Raw genomic sequence first — 18,360 nt, 5'->3', positions numbered from 1 at the left:
TTAGTATACTCTGTTATTATCTATATATTATCTTGTAAGGTGGTTGAGATATACACGTGTAGAGGTGCGCAAAGTTGGTGGGGTGGCTCACTCGCTTGCCTGGCTCACTCGCTTGCCAACCATGTTAGTGTTTTTGCACTTTCGTCAATCATCCCTGTGTTTTGCACAGTGCGGCCATATATCCTCCCGGTGGAGGCGCATGTCGAACCATAACCCGAGGAGCAACACCGTAATCCTCTCACTTTTTCGTCCGTTGCAATTCCCAACGATGAAAATCTGTACATATAAAATAATCTTTCGTCTGCGGAAAAAGAGATATCCGCATCAACCCACCTTCGAGCCTTACTTTCGATATGCAAGGCTTCAAAGACTTCGACCCCGCAAAGGATGTTGGTGACCTCTTGGGCAAGGTTATCGTGATAACCGGAGGTTTGTACATCGGTCCCTAAATGTTGACAGCGCCCTAACAATCATCCCAGGCACCGCGGGTTTAGGAGAAGAAAGTGTTCGAGCATTCGTGGCGCACAACCCTTTGCACATCTATTTCACAGGCCGGAACATCATTGCAGCGAACACATTAATCTCCGACATCAAAGTCAAATACCCAACAGCATCGCTGAGCTTCATCAAGATGGATCTCTCGTCCCTTCGCGCTGTCAAGGAAAGCATAGCGGAAGGGTTCAAACACGATCGCCTCGACATACTAATGAACAACGCTGGGATTATAGCCAAGCCAGCCGCCTTGAGTATCGATGGCTACGAGATCCAGTTCGCGACGAACTATCTCGGCCACGCGATGCTCACCAAACAGTTGTTACCCGTTCTACTCAAGACAGCCAAAGATCCCAACTCAGATGTTCGCATCATCAACACCACCTCTGCGGGTTACGAATTCCACCGCGCCATCAAAGGTGGCATTTCCTTCGAGGAGCTCGACTCTGGAAGCACGATGTCCAGGTTGGTACTAGGGGGATGGATCCGTTATGGCCAATCTAAACTCGCGACTATTCTTTTCACGAGGGAGCTCGCACGTCGACACCCAGAGCTGACATCCGTGGTGATCCACCCAGGGCTCGTCAAGACACCAATGAATACCGAGATGGCCGGCTTGAGCAAGTTCTTCGTGAATGTAACGTCGCGGCTTTCGGGCGAAAAGTGGCTTGAGCCGCACCAGGGTGTTCTGAACCAGCTTTGGAGCGCAGACGGAGCGGAGAAGGGAGCATTGAATAATGGAGCATACTACACGCCAGTAGGTGTAGATTCGACGGAAAGGTTGACAGCAGAGGCTAGAAATCAAGCTCTAGCAGAGAAGTTGTGGGAGTGGACGGAGAGTGTGTTGCTCAAGGTCTGATAAGTGCGACTGGGTAGTTTAGCAGCACTCTCCAGTTACTGAGAATATACTCCTTTCCAACCTCTCATCAGCTCAGGACTCAGCTCATTCATGTATGAGACCTACTCTTCAATTTACCATAATGGAAAGCTCTACGTAGAAATCTTGAAATGTTTCTTTGTTTTCTTCTTCTCATTCTTTGTTTTCCTGGTATGTGAAGCTAAAGCCTTATTTTCTTTACCTCATAGCCGGGGCAGTAGGTTTCGGCTACGTAATGCCGAAGAGAGGGTAGATACTTTGGTCAAATGCTTGTGTTTTTAATTTGTACCAGATTAAGTTCTGAAGTATGCACGTAATCATGCATGTTGATTTGAGATGAATCGATTTGCTGGGGTGCTCCAAACTGGACAGTGAATCGGCGTAGGCCACACATCGTCGGTCTTATTGCCAACCACTACAATTTCAAGTAGATACCGCAGCATGACATGAATTAAATGCTTATAAGTAACCTCGTGCGATGCCGGATTGATGAGAAACGTTGTATAAGCACTGTACCGCTTGCGAAGGGGCCAGGAAGGTGGCAGCTGGAATACCGCATCGAAAACCAGTTGTTGGGAAAATTGCGACGCACTTCGTTATCGGGAAGAATGTAGGCTGGTCGCTCGACGCGCATTTGGGACAAATTCGATGATGGTGTCGCAAAACTCGCGTGGAGGCGATAACAAGTTTTCACGCACGGCACTGATGATGATGTGAGGACGGGCGCAAAAAGATGAGGGCTGAAGCACACATAGACCCAACGAGGGACCTCCGAGACTAGTTGAAGACGCTAGGCTAAATATGTATATAAGCTTTGGTCGGACCCGCTCAGGCCTGTTGTTCGCAGCTGCCCGTTTCCACTTGCTCGCTTCTGCCGCGTGATGAGCGCCTTCTACTTGGCGCTGCTACCTGAAAGCTTGGAGTAGAATGGCGCCCTGCACGCAACATTCAATCTCATCGCCTCTTCAGACTACCGAGCTCATATCATCCACTCTGATTAGTTTTGTTCAAGTCGTTCACCACTTCGATTGACTCTGTGATCTATGTGGTGTGACATCCGCAGTGGTCAGCTATCTTCGACTCCGTCAGAAGTGATGAACACTGTTCGCGCTTGCTAGGATAGATGGTGAAAAAATAGAAGAGGATGAGGAAGAGAGAGAGAGAGACAGAGAGGGATAGTGAGGTCGAGTTGAAAGAAGCATTGAGGAAGTAGGAGCGGGGTTTGAGCATATGTTATGGACTAAGATTAGACTTGCGTTGTAAAAAGCAACAAGGCCGATTTGCCAAGATGAACAATCACGATTAGAATTTGAAGATCAATGTTCAAGATTAAAGATGTAGTTTATGCTATAGAATAAACTACTGAGGTATCGCAGAGGTATATAATCCTTCCTTTCCTTCGTGTTATGCTTTACTTTACGTTTCGCAGAACCCAAACATTACTTCGTACAAGTGACTCATTCGTGTCATCACAACATGAATAAAACACTACCCATTACTCCATCTAGTGAACGGAGGCAGTGCGGTGGTTCTTCTCGGTGTCGATGACAACGGAACCGTTCCTCTCGATCATGGCAGTGCCACCCTTCTGGAGAGAGCTCTCGACGAAGGTGTGGGTTGGGCGCCACTTGGCGGAGGTACGGGGGGTAGTCTCGGCCATCATCTGGTCGACCTGCTCAAGGGAGAGACCCTTGGTCTCGGGAACCAAGAAGTAGGTGTAGACGAAAGCGATGGTGCAGAGACCTCCCCAGATGAAGAAGACGGAGGACCTCAGGTTACCCTCATCCTTGCCAACCATGTAGGGGGTGATGACGGCGATGATGGTGTTCCAGAGCCAGTTGGAGGCAGTGGAGAGGGCAACACCACGCGAACGGATGGGAAGAGGGAAGACCTCACCGATGAGGACCCAGGCACCAGGACCCCAGGTAGTAGCGAAGAAGAGGATGAAGATGGCGATGAAGGCGATCTGGGCGTTGACGGCGGAGATGTTGTTGGCGCGGGTGGTACCATCTGCGAGGGTGGTGGAGTTGTTGAAACCCTGAGTAACACCGATGATGGCAACCAAGAACTGGCAGATCAACATACCGAGGGCACCGAAGAGGAGGAGTGTGCGGCGACCGAACTTCTCCATTCCGTAGAAGGAAAGAGGAGTGGAGCAGACGTTGACCAGGGTGAAGACGAGCGAGATCAAGAAGGTGTTGCTGATGGCACCGGTCGATTGCAAGAAGGGTGTGGAGTAGTAGAAGATGAAGTTGACACCAGTCCACTGTTGCATCATCTGGAGGGAAGTACCGAGAATGGTCTTGCGGAGGTTGGAGTTGGACTGGAAGAGGGAGCCCTTGAAGCAGTTCATCCATCCGGCAAGCCAGCCACCAGCAGGGATAAGCTCGCGCTCGTACTCCTCGTTGGCGATGATCTCGGCAAGTTCGAATTCGACCAGGGACCTGAGGTGGGCGGCATCGGGGCTAGTTGGGTGTACACCACGGATCTTCATCAGGGCCTTCTTGGCCTCATCGGGACGGCCGCGCTTGACGAAGTAACGAGGGGAGTCGGGAAGGCAAGCAATACCAGTACCCAAGATAAGACCCCAAGCGAACTGGATACCGATGGGAATGCGGTACTCGCCACTGTCACCACGGTCCTGAACGGCGTAGTTGACGCAGGCAGCGAGAAGGAGACCAATGGTGATGCAGAATTGGTAACCGGAGACGAGCGCACCACGAACCTTCTTGGGGCAAATCTCGGACATGTAGAGAATGACGATAGCAGACTCGAAACCGACACCAACACCGGCGATGGCACGACCAGCGACAAGGAGGTCACGTCCGGTTGCAGCCATTTGCAGGACAACACCTAAAGCGGGGGTTAGTGGCTGATCAACATGGTAGTACATGCGGGGATTTCATACCGATGATGTAGATGAGACAACCCAAAACGATCGTCCATTTACGACCAATCATGTCTGAGAGATCACCAGCGATGAGAGCACCGAAGAAGGTACCAGCGGAAAGGATCGACACAATGAGCGAGGTGTTGCTGGAGCTGATAGCGCAAGCGCCATTGGGGGTATCAAGACCCTGGGGGCAGATGGGACCCTCGACCTCCTCGATGAAAAGAGGCGAGTTGAGCACACCGTTAACATAACCGGAATCGTAACCTATAGGATATGTGGTCAGCGGCTGAAGTCGCAAAGATTGTCGATCATCATCTTACCGAAGAAGATACCACCGAAGGATGCGAAGGCACAAAGGAGGTAGGCCTTCCAGGTAACGGGGCACTCAGTCATGTTGACATCAGTGGTAGCTTGGATGCCCTTGGGGTTGGCGGCCTCGTCGGCCATGTCGTGGTTGCTCATGTTGAGTGATGGAGCGAAGGTGTAGGCAGGGGAAGTTGACGATGCGCTCTATCTGAAGCTGTGCAGGTAGAACTCGCAAGCGGCCTTGGACGAAGAGGTGAATCTGAACGGGGTGCGTTGAGGGTTAATAACAATGCTGGAGATTTGAGATCTAGCTGTTCTGCGCGACAAGCGTACCGCAGAAATGGCTAGGTAACATTGCGTCTCAGCTAGTCGGCGTCTGTGCTTCCCTGCTATTGGGTGCGTTAGCCCTGCAGGCCCGTGAAAGGTGTACGCCACTGGCCATCTGGGGTATGGTCGCCCGCGTTTTGCCCTCTCCAGCTCTTTCTCCAGGCCCGACTAGCCTAGCAATTTGACAAGTGTCGGACCGGCATTTGAACCGGCTGTAATTTGCCCTTGGCGACCAGCGCACGGACTGCGCAATTTACAGTCTAGAACGCTTCCAGGTTTTCAGAGCCGCACGTGAGGGTTCCCCGACCAAGGGTTCCCACTTCACTAGACCCCACCATTGTGGCCCATGGAGTCTATTGTTGCCCATGGAGTCGGCTAACGTGCGTCTGGAGCAAGCAGAGCCTTAACTACGCTAGCCCCCAATACCAGGTCTGCGGCGCCCTATGCTCGGCTCACTCCGCCAACGCCGTCTACGTCTACTCGAGCTCACTGCGATGCTGCGCTGACGATGCGCCGAGTGAATGGCCTGTGCTATACTTTCAACCGCCTCTTGTTCCTTCCCCAGAACAAGACCTGGTGGCGGTGAGCTAATGCAACAGTGGCCGTCATGACCATGAACTGCTGATGCTGAAGTCGTTGGTCATGGACGCCTTACGGCCAATACGAGACGATACTCTGCTGCCCGTCGGAGCTCCTAATTAAGCGCGTGTGACTCCGCGAGTCAATGCAATTACCCCAGCACCACCAACCAGCCTCCCCTTCCTGTCCCGACAGTCGAAACCTCTAGCCAGGATGCCCTTGCACACCGTCCCAGGTGCGGCTGCAGGTCATCCGACTATGGGAAACTCAAGGCCAGTCCCTTCTATACGAGAGGTAAACCGTGGTAGTCGTGATGGCCGCCACCTGGACGAGGAAGCGCATGCCGAGGCTGTTCCTTCACGTGGGTCGGTGCAAATCACGCGGAGGGCTCCCCAGGCTTTGGTCCGATCCGGCCCACAGGTCTGATTGGCTCTAGAACGCGCTAGTGGCTCAGCCCGAGGAGCTTGACGTGGAAAAGAATTCTGCCCCATGTCCTCGAGTCGCAACGAGAAAATCTTCTGCGTCTCGGCTCCTGGCGAGCAAGTACATGACAAAGCTTTCTCGCCTACTCCGACAGCTGCTGTCCCGACGTTTTTCCAGCCCAGCGCATGACTCCACATGCACCTATCTTCGGTCCCACAAATGGTCCCGCGTACCCAACTTTCTCCAAACGTTTGTGCCATCTCTCCCCACATCATCTCACTCGAGCATCGCATGATGCATAACCTCTTCAGCTACAGCCTTTGGAATGTCCAATGCCTCTGCAGCTCCATGGAGAAGTAGTTTGATCGGTCGAGTTGCAAGAGATGTTCTGCAATTGTGAGGGTACTGCAGTTTATTCTTGATGAAAGACGTGTCTGCTTATCTACTTATCATCAGCATAGATTTTAGTCCTTTGCTTGTCTGCGCGCCGAGACAATGCAATGCAGCAAGGCTGGCCAATGACCGCGAGGTCGGCGGGGTAGTCTTCACAACCGCAATCCTTCAGCCTTCCGCGACTGCCTTGACAGTGTTCCTCCCGAACGACTTGCATCTACGCCGTCGAAACCATTAAATCTGTTTTCATGGCGTGGCATGACGCGACATGCGCAACGCTGGATCTGGAGTGGGAAGATGGACAGCCAGGGTGCCGCAAATGTGAGCGCAAGGCGCCTAAGCTAGCGCCTGTCCATCCGATTTCCCCACCTGCACCCCCGCCAGACACACCGCGGTCAGAGCTGATATGCACATGGCCTCCAAGCTTGTTTTCTCAAGCTCAAGGCGGAGATGACGAGGACTCAGATACGCTAGCTCGTATACTGGCGAACATCGATGAATGGACTGGTACTACTTCTACCCGATCATCGCAAAGGGAGCTGAAATCCGACCAGCAGACCCCGCAGCAGCAGCCACTAGATCGAAGCGAACCAGATTTACTGTTTCAGGGTGTCTATTCGCGTCTTCCGGATGCGAACTCCATTCGTCTCCTACGCCTTCGTGGTAGCGAAGACACCAGCCACCCCGTCTGCGGCACTCTAGAGAATCATCGACTTCACGATCCCTGCCGACCTATTTTCGAGGCGTTTTCATATACTTGGGCAGACTCACAGGGCAATTCTTCTTTGTGCAAGACCATCTTTCTCGGCCCACAGTATGATGTGCTACCAGTCACGACGAACTGCTTGGCGGCGCTCCGGCGGTTCAGAACTGTTGCCGACCGTCTCGTTTGGGTGGATGCGATCTGTATCAACCAGTTCGACTTGGAAGAGCGCGGACATCAAGTCTCACTTATGAGAGATATATATACCTCTGCAGCGAGGGTCCTCACGTACCTGGGTGACAAACATGATCTACTTGACACTGTAGCTGAGCGTTCAGATAGCGACGGCCAACGCTTCGATCCACTTCATGTGGATCTTAAAGCGATTGTGCGCATGCCTTACTTCTCGCGCATCTGGGTAGTTCAAGAGCTGCTGCTTAGCAAAACCGCCAGCCTGACCTTTGACGACCATACAATGCACTGGACAGATTTCTCGTCACATGTGAAGTCCTTAACTGCAAGTAGAGAAGATGGGTTTTACGGGAACTGGGTCGGACTTTTGAGTAAGAGAAGGAGAATCAAGGATCTGATGTCGGCATTGCAGATTACGCAGGACTGCCGATGTAGCGATCCGCGTGACCGGGTATATGGGTTGATGGGCCTGGTAGACGATGAAGATCGGAACAACTTCCCGATAGACTACGAACTCAGCGTACAACAGCTTTATACAGGCTTGACAATGTACTGGCTTACGAAACCTGGTAGTACGTTCTCTTCAGGCTATATATTGCATCGTGCTTTTTTCCCCAAAGAAATTCCTTTCCTCCCTTCTTGGGTTCCGGATTGGACATCATCGCTGAAAGCAGCACATACAAACCTCAAGGCAAACTCGATACCTGTAACTCAAATACGGCTACCCGGTATGATAGGATGCGATCATTCTTCCGGTCTGAGTTGGTTCAGTTCTCCTTTCGCCAACGAACGAGATGATCTCCGACATGGATGGTCGCTTGACGACAACTTCTGGAATCATGTTTGTTCAAGAGAACCCCAACGGAGTGATCGCTCCGCGTTTGAACCCAGATACTCGTGGGGAAAGCTCGCTATAGATGCAGGATGGAATCCTGATTCCCCAGCAAGACTGCTCTCAGCTAATGGTATATTGGCGCTTGATGCTGTCCACATCTTATCTATTCGTGAGGGCAAAGTGGAAATTATTGACACCGATGGAAAGAGCCTGCAAGGGTTGTATGTCGCCGGCTCGGATCACAGCAATTCTGGCGAGACACATATGCATCCGGACGAAATCGACTTACATATCGTTCTGAACTGGCAGCGTCCGTTTTTACTCAAACGTTATCGGGATGGTGTTTATAGTCTCAACAGCCCGTGTCGCATATCCTACACCCCCGAAGGTCCTTTGGCTGATCTTGGAGCCCATCGGAGATTACCAGACATAGTAATGAACCTTGGATCGTTGGAGACTCGAATCGTAGAACGCTGGCTGATTAATCTTTTCTTTTTTGGAGTTCGTGCCGGTACCGCATTCGCTACCTCCAGAGACAGATTTCTGATCCAGCAAAAGTGGTTTGATTGGCTTCCAGTAGCATCGGATACTTGCTTAGGCATGGAATTCTTACTCGATCGCTATGCAAAAGGAGAACATGATCTCCTGGCACTAAGCAGCATGACAGACTTACGAAACGACATCATGCATTTCGTCAGGGAGAACGAGATTTGCGGACCCCATGCCAGATCGCAATTTTGTTTACCAGCCTCGATTAAAGACAAAGCACTATTCGAATCTTTAGTCGATCTGTTTCCTGATCCTTCATGCAATAGAGACGTGGATACAGAACTCGCTACCCGTCTTGAACAGGCTGAAGCAGCTTGGTGTTGGCGAACACTTTCGATGCAAGAGATGATTGCCTCTTTGAAAGGGATAGTAAAACTTCAGCAAGATGCCTGCAAAATATACCCACCGTTAGACACAGCCATGTCAGACCTCAGCGGTATTGCATTCCGACCTCGCATCGCCGTCCAATTACCCACCAACCTTGTTGGTAACGCTTTTAGTCTTGAAAGCTTCGAAGCTTTGCATCCTCTTTTATCACCAATAGTACAGGGCGAGAAACCGCCAACTGGGAATTCGAGATTTTTTCTCGATGAAGGTCGAATTGTCCAAAGGGCTTGGTCGCTATTGAAAGATCTGACAATCGATGTGAAGTATACGCTCCAGCAGAACCTTAGCATTTTATGGATCCACGTGTTGACGATGGAGATGGTGGCACGACTACGCGGTGTGCTGCAACAGCGGCTCATATTGAAGGCTATTAGGGACAAGATGAAGAACGTGCAAAGCATATACCTTATTTAACCCAGATAAGCCGGTTCGGGTTCACGTATTATCGAATTTTCAGAGTAATATTGCTACCCTATGGCTCTCTTCCTTCAGTATTTACGTTGTTCGAATTTTGTTGTTGAAGCTAATGGCAAAAGGCACAAGATGCGCAGGAAATAGTGATTGTATTTCCATCCACTAACATGTACAGAACAGCGCAGCACGGCTGCGACTATCACACTAATATTTATATAGAAAGGGCCACTTGGCAACATCAAATCCTTCAATCACCTCGATCGTCGGAATCATCCAGCGAGCATGCTTCGGGAGTATGGAAGTGCATCGCTTATTCCTTGCGGAGAAGAGCCTCACGGAAGGCACGGCGGCCGCGCTTAGCCTTGCCACCATTGCAATTCTCAGCGTTATGCGCAACAGCCTCGCTGGCAACAGGTGCGGAGGAAGGTGCGGAAGAAGGCGCGGAAGAGGGAACGGGCGAAGTAGTGTCCTCGGTAGGAGTCTGAACAGGGGATTGCGCACCGCTGCTGTTGCCGCCAGTCCAGACAGCTGGGCCGGGCATGGGGTACTCCTTGTATCCACCCCAGATGCTGAAGTTGAAAGACTCGTCGTCCTGCTTGTACGCTCCGGGGAACTTGACGGTGGGACCAGGGGTGCCGCTACCGCCTCCGGTAACCTTGACTTGAGCGCATCTGTCGAGTGTCAGTTTATGTCGCTATGGAGTTGGTGAAGAGAAGAACTCACCCGTAGTAGAACTCAGCCTCACCACCGTGAGCACCGTGGATACCAACATGCTCCGAGCGAATCAAGTACTCGCCCTCAGGAACCTCAGCAGGGACGGTGAACTCAATCCTGTCGTTGTCCCAAGTGCACCAAGCAGTACCCAAGAAGTCCTTGCTGGGGTCGCAAACACCCGACTCGAAGATCTTGAACCAGTCGCCATCACCCTCGTACTCCTTGACGGAGCTGGGCGCCTTGGACATGTAGACCATAGCAGGACCGGGGTGCTTCATGGTAGCACCGACACCGAGCTTCATGGCCATTTTGGTGCCAGCTGCAACCTCCTTTACTCCAGTACGGCTAGCGGACTCGAAAGCACCCTTGTTGCAGCGGAAGTCGTCCATATCGGGAGTCATGTCGTCGCGGGTGTTGATCCACTTGGTGGGGTTGTACTTCTCAGGGCGGGTGTTCTCGCGGATGAACTCGTAGCCCTTTGACTCCTGGCCGTCAACGACCAAGACATCGAAGAAGTAGTGGGCAGAGGCGAGCTGCGCAATGGCGGCACCGGCAAGGATGGAAAGCTTCATGTTGAATCGATGATAGGTTTTGAAATGGACTGGTAGGTGAAAAGATTGTATAGTAGGACTAGCCTGTAGAAACGAATGTAGTAGCGAAAGACTGAAAAGCGACGGAAGAAGCGAAAGACGATGTGCAGGAATGTGCTGGTGGGCTCTTCATTATCGTCCGCTGCTGCTTCTTATGTACCTGAGCAGAGATAACTATCTCAGCTTTGCGGTCAATGTCGCTAGCTGTTTTTGGTGCCCAGACTCCTTCTCTCCACCCACTCCTTGCGAGCCCCTCATCATTGACGTTGGTTTTCACAAAACAGTTGTTCAGCGTTTACTTCCATCGACGCATGAGGCCGAGGTCTCTTGGCGGTGGTATTATTTCCGCTCTGCCGCCCAGCTGTGGCGAAGCGAGATGAACACACGAAATGTGAGAGCTGTCACCGTGGTGTTCGCTGCCGTAGTACCCGCTTCTGGGTGCTAGTTACCGCAGCAGTGGGCCTGTCACCAACGAAATGGTACGGCTGACCGTTTCAAACAGTGATCTTGGCATCGGAAGCTTGGCATTCGGAGGTGTCATTTGTTGGAGACGTGCAAGTACCAGGTTTTATGGAAAGCGTTGCCAGTGCCAAGTGTTCGATGGAGTCCAGGTTCTGGTAAGTAAAGTCCAGCATATCGCCCACATCAGGATGATGGAAGCTTCCCTCTCATCAGATTTGTGTGGTATACAGGACCTCTTAGCGCTGAGATCTCTCTGTCGACGTCTGCCTCCCGGAAGGATCCTCGGAATCTCAGCGCATGAGAAGGTATGTGAATCGTTTCTCCGCCCTTTCAATGTGAAACTCTCAGCGACGATAAGGAGACATGGAGGATCCTACATGCTCGAGGAATGGTGATGAGGATCCAAGCCACGAGCCCACCCACCTGCAACCTCGGTGAGTTATGACCTACCACCTAGCGCCCGTTTGTCTCGTACCTGTGCTATCAGTAGGGACCTTACGCAGGCTTGGCATACAAAGGTGGCTAATGGACATTGATCGACTTTCGAAAGTGCGGCTCAGAAGGACATATATAATCGACTTCTGGTCATAGCAGTCTAAGACAAAGCGACCACACTTAACAGAGTCGATTATTGAGCACATTCGAGTCCGTTTTCAGCCTCCACATTCCAGTTTCTGGGTACGGAAGAGTCTTTGCGGAATCCCAAGCCGGTGGAATCGAATCTCCTGAGTCAGTGGTGGTTCACTTCTACCTGCATTTTAGCCTAAAGACGATCATGAAGGACCTGATCCAATGTATCCACAATGCAACGGTGTGTGGGGAAACGAGTTATAGCGTGTTTCTGTTTCCGCCTGTGGCTTGTTTCAAATGGTGCTGCAGTCGCGAAGTGCTGCCGAACATGAATGCAGGCAGCCTTGTGATTGCTGAGATGCCCATTGCTGGGAGCCGTGAGTGCAATGTGTGTGTCCGCCCACCTACTTTAAAAATAGTCAGGCGATCGAAAGTGCTAACGGTTATCGTTATCGTACGTTAGCTTGACGTGCCAAAAGGGCTAGAATCAGCCTCTGCAGGGCATACGGAATCAGGAGGCATGGGATTCGAGTGCAGCCGGAGTTTGCGCTACGAAAGCGTACGCGTGTTGAATCGACCGGGCAATGAGCAATCTTCATGGGACGAGCAGTGATATTTCTGTGGGACCAAAGTGTGGCCGTGCAACGTGGCTTGACACCTTCACACTCCACTCCCGTCGAAATTCCGCGGTCGGGCTTTAGGGAAATGTCCGGAAGCTATTGGATTGTGGCGTGAAATCAGACTGCTTACCGACACCGTAGCTGCACTAGCGCATGAGCCTAATCCAACGATATATTCTCTATGCTGGAAGGGTTGCTGCGAACCTGTTGTTCTGGTCCGAGGAGAAACGCGGTGCACCAAGATGGTGTTGTGATGTTTGGTCACAAGCAACGCATCCCCGCGTCGCCTGACCCTGTCATACGTCATCACCATCAAGCCATGTGGCTGCACTATTGTATTGATTTTCTCCTTGTCTTTTACTCCGAGTTTGCTGCTATCAAACAAATGCACAAAATTTGCTCCATCTCAAAAAACATTAATTGCCTCGCCGAGAAGTTCAGCATCTAATTTCCCTTGCCATCTCATTCCGATAGCGAAAGCGGTCAGTCGTCATGTCAGCTACCACGGAGCAAGAGCAAGCACCGAACGTACCGACCAACAACCTCAACGTCAAGCAGCAAAACCGCATTCAGAAAAGGCGACTTGCTCGTCAAAAATTCATCACGCACCTGGCTCTCTCACGGCAGAACAGGCCATGCATCCCTGGCGTGGTCCAAGGATGCATGCGTCCACCACGAGGCCCAGACGGTCGCTTCCTAACACCCGAACAAATCACCGTTATGCAGATGGAGGCTCTCGAGATACAGGAAACCAAAGGGAAGCCTGCAGAATGCCCGAATGAGAAGCCAAAACTCTGAATTCTCGGGGACACTTTTGTCTCTATCTAGTACACCAAAGCATTTCCATCTCAGACTCCATGCACCACCAGGAGGTTCTCAAAGCACCAACCATCTTCTCACCTGGACCCAGATATCGAACCCAGAAGGAGATCACATACTCCCAGCACCTTCCCGTCTCAACTCAGATCTCACATCCAGGAGCTCTTCATAGCCCCGTCACCTTTTCGTCTGACGTCTCAGTTTCCACCAAGTACCTTCATATCACCGTTTCCATCTCACAAAACAAACGCATCCTCCCCTCTATCTGCTTCCTCCTGCGCCCTCCCGATCGGATCATCCGCATACACAACCTTGACCTCCCACATACTCGTCGCATTCATAGCCATCAACACACCACCACCTTTACTTCCCTTCTCCCACCTACCAATCTCGTTGACGTTCTCTTCGTCAAGAAGAAGAACAGTCATGATATATTTTGCTGTTTCCCTAGCGGCTGCTCGCTCGATGAAGGAGCCATGGAGCTGTGTCGTAGCTACATAGCCTTTTGGCTTGCCCGGAGAGAACTTTGACGAAAGCGGTGCTGAAGAGGATTTCAAGGTTGATGCTGATGCTGAGGCAGAAGAAGAAGACGATGATGATTTGGCTTTGAGCGGGATAGCAGCGTGCTCGAGGGGTCCAACGGAAACTACCGTGTACACTGGCGCGGGAAGAATATCAAAGACTTCCTTGTTGATTTCGCGTATCATCTTCAAGATTGTGTAAGACCCCCTCTGTCCATCGACAATGAAGACTTCAAACCCGTTGTTGAAGAAATGCTCGTTTGGCTCTGTTTCGCCCCATGTGTCTTCGGTCTCTTTCAGTTGTGCAAGCTTGTCGATGGCTGTTGGTGAGTTGCTGACAATGGCTTCGATGCGGGGGAGGAGGTGTCTGAATGCTTTGGTGGGGCCGACAATGTCGTGGGAGTCGACGTGGGGTTTGGTGATGGAGAGGTACCAGATTGTGCTGGGCGCGGCGGCGGGGACGTCGAGTATGTCGGAAGGCTTTTGCAAGGTAGCGGTAGGTGTGGTTGGTGTTGTGAAGGGGAGGACTTCGGCGTCGCCTTCGAAGAAGACTTCCTTAGACATTGCGGATTGTGAGAAGCAATTGAGGCCTGTTGTTGTCGTCAATCGTGTTGCTGTCGATGTTGAGGATATGTGGTCGAGTGCAGTAGCTGCGGACTTTATATAGGTGAGAGACTCAGGACATGTATACGGAATCAGTGCATATAGGCGTTGATGCCTGGGCGCGTTTGCTGGATGACGTTGTCGCCTCTGTTGTGCGCATCCGCTCCGAGGCTAAGGCCACAGGCGGTGGCAGTCAGGCTACAACATCAGTCGCTGATAGACCGTTACCAACGGCCTAGATGCCTCCACGCGGTTGTATAACACGTGACATAATCCAAAGACGGCGACGTGTAGCTGTCTGGTATTCATGTTTGAAATCGTGGAGTGCTAGGTTAGCGCAGGTTCCAGGCGACTTCAGATGATCGTACGGTTGTGCATTGGTATCTCCTAGTGAAATAAAGACAATCCGCCTCATAGAATACATGTTGGGCTTTTATACTCAGTCCCTGAACGCCAAAGCGCCATACGCATGCAGAAAGCGACCTGAACACGTCACTTAGCCTTCCATATGACTACATCACCTAATGTCTCTTCGCCCTCTTGTCCTTGCCGGGTCGTTTGCTCGCACCGCCGCTGGGCTTTCCCTTCATCCTGCGAGCTGAGAAGCCGCTTCCATCTGCACTGGACTCCGCGGTGTTGCTCTTCGCGTGACGCTTCTTGCCGCCGAAGCCGTACTTAGAGTCCTTCTTTGCGCGCTTGTTGAAGGCCTTGCCGTCAGCTCCACGACCGCGTTTGTCCTTGGGGTCCTCAGCGGTGGCGGCGACGTCGAAAAGGTCTTCCTCATTCGTAGCCGTGATATCGGCACCTTGTCGCTCTGCATATTTGTTAGCATACCGTTATTAGTGTTCCCAAATAGAGGTGGTACATACTCCTCTTGAGAGTCTGGATCTTCTCAATTGTGTCCTTCTTCTCCTTGGCGCGCTCCTGCAGCTTCGCGACCTGGACCTGCTTGCCAAACTTCTTCAAGTCTCTCTGCTTACGTGCCTCAGCAGCGGCCTTCTTGCCAGCAGCGGCATCAATCAGCTTTTGCTTGATCTTGCCCATGTGCTCATCGCTCTTGACCATCTCCGCAAAGTAGTCTGCTGGTCGAGAGAATGCCACGCCCTCCTTCTTCAACTTCTTCCGCGCATCCTTGACACCGGACAGGCATTGCTTGTAGAACGCGAGCTCACGGTTGAGGTCGTCTTCGACATCGGCGATCTCGACAGGCTCATCCGTGGTAACGGCCTGGTACTCGGAGAAAGCGAGTTTGGAGTAAGGCAGTTGTATGCGAGTCAAGGCGGCGGTGAGGGCGGCCGTGTTGTTGATGGTGAGGCGCTGGTGGGGGATAATGTCACCCTTGTCCTCTGAGGCGACAGAGTCGAGATCAGAGAGCGCAATGTCGTCCTCATCCTCATCCTCGTCCTCGTCATCTTCTTCGTCATCGTCTTCAGCGTCCTCGGCCTCGGCTGCGGCATCCTCAGCCTGCAACTCTTCTTCGTCGGAGCTGATGTCACTCTCGCTGTCGTCGAGGTGAGAAAGGTCGATCGCCGGTCGCTCGGGCGCATCGTCGTCTTCACTCGCGTCGTCATCGTCTTCCTCATCCGTCTCCCATTCAGGCTCCTTGACTGCTGGCGCAGCCTTTGCAGGCTTTGCGTCGGTCTTCTTGTCCTTCTTCGGCTTTTTCGTCTTGCCATTGACCTTGACCTCTACCTCATCTAGGGGCACAGGCACGCCTCCCTCCTCAGTATCCTCCTCACCATTCTCCTCCGCCTTCTCGGCTTGTCGCTTTTCCTTCTGCTTGTGCGCCTGCTTCTCGTGCTTGCGCTGCTTCTCGAGCTTGATGTTCCGGCCCTGGTAGTTGTCGAGCGCGGCCTTGAGCTTGCTTTTCGCCATTTCGCTTGATTTCCAACGTCGTTGTGAAAGGTGTTTGAATCTTTGGCGGCGCAGAAGATCAGACGTCAAAGCTTCCCAGAAAATAATTCGTAAACTGCGAACTCTGGGCGCAGAAACATTTTAGCGCGCACGCTAGCTTGACCGCCTCCGAAACGGGCAAGAAGCCGCGGCGAAGACCACGTGCTTCCGTGCGACCCCATCAACCTAGTGTTCACCTGTTCACCGTACATGTGCATGTCCTCCACAAGATACAAAACTAGATTCCACAGTCGCGTTTGAAATCGTTCGACTTGTCCACGAAGCATCAGCCACGTGCGCTCGTCTCCATCTTCCTCCTAAACACATTCCGACATGGCAACGCCTCAACCGCTGGCAGATCGCGCGCAAAGCGACACCGCGGTACGTGCTACACTTACGACAATGCCCCGCTCTCCCTGACACGAAAACAGTCAGCTGTATCAACCAACCAAGAGAGTTCTGGAGAGCTCACAGCTGTTGTTGACGACCTCTTGAACCAACTCAACACCAAGTTTACCACAGTCAGCAGCGAGCTACTTGCTAAGAGTAAGCAAGGGCACATCTGTGCAGAATAGCCAAGATACTGATGATGGGTAGTGGATGACATGTCACGGCGGCTGGACAATCTTGAAGCAACTATTCAGGCTGGAGATGGTAACAAGGGTTCAGGACCTGGAAAGTAGAGGTCACGTGAATGAAGGCACACCAGTCTGATTAAACAAGGCGGTGTAGGCTGCACGATGAAAATGATGGCGTTTGGTAATGGTCTACATAGATCGCATTGATTGCAATTTGGGTATTGACTTTTGGTTCTATCCTACTCATCTCGCCTTCTCCTCATTGTCGTGATCACGTATGTCACTCCTGCTCCATACATGTTGATATCCCTACCTCATCATATCGTATCAATAGTGCTGGTGTTATAAATGCCGTTATCCGCAATCATCAGTCCACGTGCGAGCTGTCTACAACTCCTGCTTCTCCTCTGCATCATCACCAATGAACTTCCTCAGGATGTTGCTCCTGCTCATCAAGTCATCCATCTTCTCGGGCGCTAGGTTGCCCTTGCCAATGAGACCCTGCAGGCGCTTGAGCTCCTTTGCAGCGTATTCCTGGTTGGCACCGATCTTGTTGAAGACCTTGACGTAGTACTCGGCGTACTTGTCCTGGAGTGTGGCAGCGAGGCTCTTGGCCTCCTCAGCACCATCAGTCCACTTGCCATTGAACTTCTCAATGACGCTGTTGAAGGCCTCGATGGTGCCACCAGTGGCGTCAAGACCACCACCTACGGCACGGTGGGTACCGGCGTTGGCGTTGATGAAGTCGATGAAGTCCTTCTCAGCGCGGGCGCCGTTGTATGGGAGAGGCTCAGTGGAGCCCTTGGGGAAGTACTTGATGGTAGGGTAGGATGAAACGCCCTGCTCCTGAGCGAGGGCCTTGGAGTTCTCAGCTTCGGCATCAACCTTTGCGATCAAGACATTGGGTTCGGTGACGAAGTCATTGGCGAGAGTTTCCCAGACGGGAGCGAGGGTCTTGCAGTCTATGCAGGTGTCAGCTGTGATCCATCCGCAGAGCAGAGTTGAGGAAAAACATACGTCCGCACCATGGGGCGGTGAAGGCAACGAGCACATCCTGGTCCTTTCCAACCTTCTCCTTGAAGGTCTTGTCATCCAAGTAGACGACCTGACTGGGTAGCTTGCCCTTGACCTTGGGCTTAACGGAGCTCTTCTCTGTGATGAACTTGCTCAAGCTCTCGAGGTCACGTCCTCCGCTGTAATCAGTAGGCTTATCGCTCTTTCCGTCGAACCACTTGAGGGTAGGGAAGCCCGAGACACCGAAACGCTTGCCCAGCGACTTGTGTTGGTCCGCATCGACCTTGGCAACGCTGACTTTGTCTCCAGCGTGCTGGAAGACGGTAGCAAGCTCTTCGTAAACGGGAGCGAGGTTCTTGCAGTGGCCGCACCAGGGAGCGAAGAACTCTACGAGAGCGGGCTTGCCGGACTTAAGGACGACATCGTCGAAGTTGGAGGGTGTGAGGTCGATGACGGACGATGCCGAGGCGATTGCGGGTAGCAGCGCGATAGCCGCAGGTATTAATTTGGAGAAAAGCATCTTGCAAGTTTGTGAAGCTCAAAGATGAATTGAGGCTCCAGTTGTGTGTTGAGGAGCGGTGGGAATTCTGGTGGGGAGCTAGAGCA

General features: G+C 52.0%; 9 protein-coding genes across 9 annotated transcripts; 4 read left to right on the top strand and 5 right to left on the bottom strand.

The window, feature by feature from the left end:
- Positions 1-353: 353 nt before the first annotated feature.
- On the top strand, positions 354-1,351 carry J4E82_010623 (uncharacterized protein; the record flags this gene model as incomplete). The annotated part of the gene is made up of 2 exons (XM_051736834.1): positions 354-429; positions 480-1,351. The coding sequence occupies 2 exons, from the start codon at positions 354-356 to the stop codon at positions 1,349-1,351; spliced, it is 948 nt and encodes a 315-aa protein (XP_051583430.1).
- Positions 1,352-2,873: 1,522 nt separating this feature from the next.
- Positions 2,874-4,724, bottom strand: J4E82_010622 (uncharacterized protein; the record flags this gene model as incomplete). Its single annotated transcript, XM_051736833.1, has 3 exons — positions 2,874-4,222; positions 4,278-4,526; positions 4,583-4,724. The coding sequence occupies 3 exons, from the start codon at positions 4,722-4,724 to the stop codon at positions 2,874-2,876; spliced, it is 1,740 nt and encodes a 579-aa protein (XP_051583429.1).
- A 963-nt stretch (positions 4,725-5,687) lies between these two features.
- Positions 5,688-9,370, top strand: J4E82_010621 (uncharacterized protein; the record flags this gene model as incomplete). Its single annotated transcript, XM_051736832.1, has 7 exons — positions 5,688-5,835; positions 6,075-6,146; positions 6,209-6,293; positions 6,354-6,426; positions 6,485-7,757; positions 7,923-8,362; positions 9,221-9,370. The coding sequence occupies 7 exons, from the start codon at positions 5,688-5,690 to the stop codon at positions 9,368-9,370; spliced, it is 2,241 nt and encodes a 746-aa protein (XP_051583428.1).
- Positions 9,371-9,680: 310 nt separating this feature from the next.
- On the bottom strand, positions 9,681-10,656 carry J4E82_010620 (uncharacterized protein; the record flags this gene model as incomplete). The annotated part of the gene is made up of 2 exons (XM_051736831.1): positions 9,681-10,041; positions 10,094-10,656. The coding sequence occupies 2 exons, from the start codon at positions 10,654-10,656 to the stop codon at positions 9,681-9,683; spliced, it is 924 nt and encodes a 307-aa protein (XP_051583427.1).
- A 2,162-nt stretch (positions 10,657-12,818) lies between these two features.
- J4E82_010619 (uncharacterized protein) lies at positions 12,819-13,124 on the top strand (the record flags this gene model as incomplete). The annotated part of the gene is made up of 1 exon (XM_051736830.1): positions 12,819-13,124. The coding sequence occupies one exon, from the start codon at positions 12,819-12,821 to the stop codon at positions 13,122-13,124; it is 306 nt and encodes a 101-aa protein (XP_051583426.1).
- Positions 13,125-13,381: 257 nt separating this feature from the next.
- Positions 13,382-14,230, bottom strand: J4E82_010618 (uncharacterized protein; the record flags this gene model as incomplete). Its single annotated transcript, XM_051736829.1, has 1 exon — positions 13,382-14,230. The coding sequence occupies one exon, from the start codon at positions 14,228-14,230 to the stop codon at positions 13,382-13,384; it is 849 nt and encodes a 282-aa protein (XP_051583425.1).
- Positions 14,231-14,790: 560 nt separating this feature from the next.
- On the bottom strand, positions 14,791-16,144 carry J4E82_010617 (uncharacterized protein; the record flags this gene model as incomplete). The annotated part of the gene is made up of 2 exons (XM_051736828.1): positions 14,791-15,083; positions 15,139-16,144. The coding sequence occupies 2 exons, from the start codon at positions 16,142-16,144 to the stop codon at positions 14,791-14,793; spliced, it is 1,299 nt and encodes a 432-aa protein (XP_051583424.1).
- Positions 16,145-16,495: 351 nt separating this feature from the next.
- On the top strand, positions 16,496-16,845 carry J4E82_010616 (uncharacterized protein; the record flags this gene model as incomplete). Its single annotated transcript, XM_051736827.1, has 3 exons — positions 16,496-16,543; positions 16,594-16,708; positions 16,760-16,845. The coding sequence occupies 3 exons, from the start codon at positions 16,496-16,498 to the stop codon at positions 16,843-16,845; spliced, it is 249 nt and encodes an 82-aa protein (XP_051583423.1).
- Positions 16,846-17,127: 282 nt separating this feature from the next.
- On the bottom strand, positions 17,128-18,274 carry J4E82_010615 (uncharacterized protein; the record flags this gene model as incomplete). Its single annotated transcript, XM_051736826.1, has 2 exons — positions 17,128-17,702; positions 17,758-18,274. The coding sequence occupies 2 exons, from the start codon at positions 18,272-18,274 to the stop codon at positions 17,128-17,130; spliced, it is 1,092 nt and encodes a 363-aa protein (XP_051583422.1).
- Between the last annotated feature and the right edge of the window lie 86 nt (positions 18,275-18,360).

This window comes from Alternaria postmessia (genome assembly GCF_024291825.1).
Source record: "Alternaria postmessia strain BMP 2775 chromosome Unknown scaffold_134, whole genome shotgun sequence".
In the NCBI taxonomy this organism is placed as follows: domain Eukaryota; kingdom Fungi; phylum Ascomycota; class Dothideomycetes; order Pleosporales; family Pleosporaceae; genus Alternaria; species Alternaria postmessia.
This window is presented reverse-complemented; position numbering and strand designations above follow the sequence as displayed.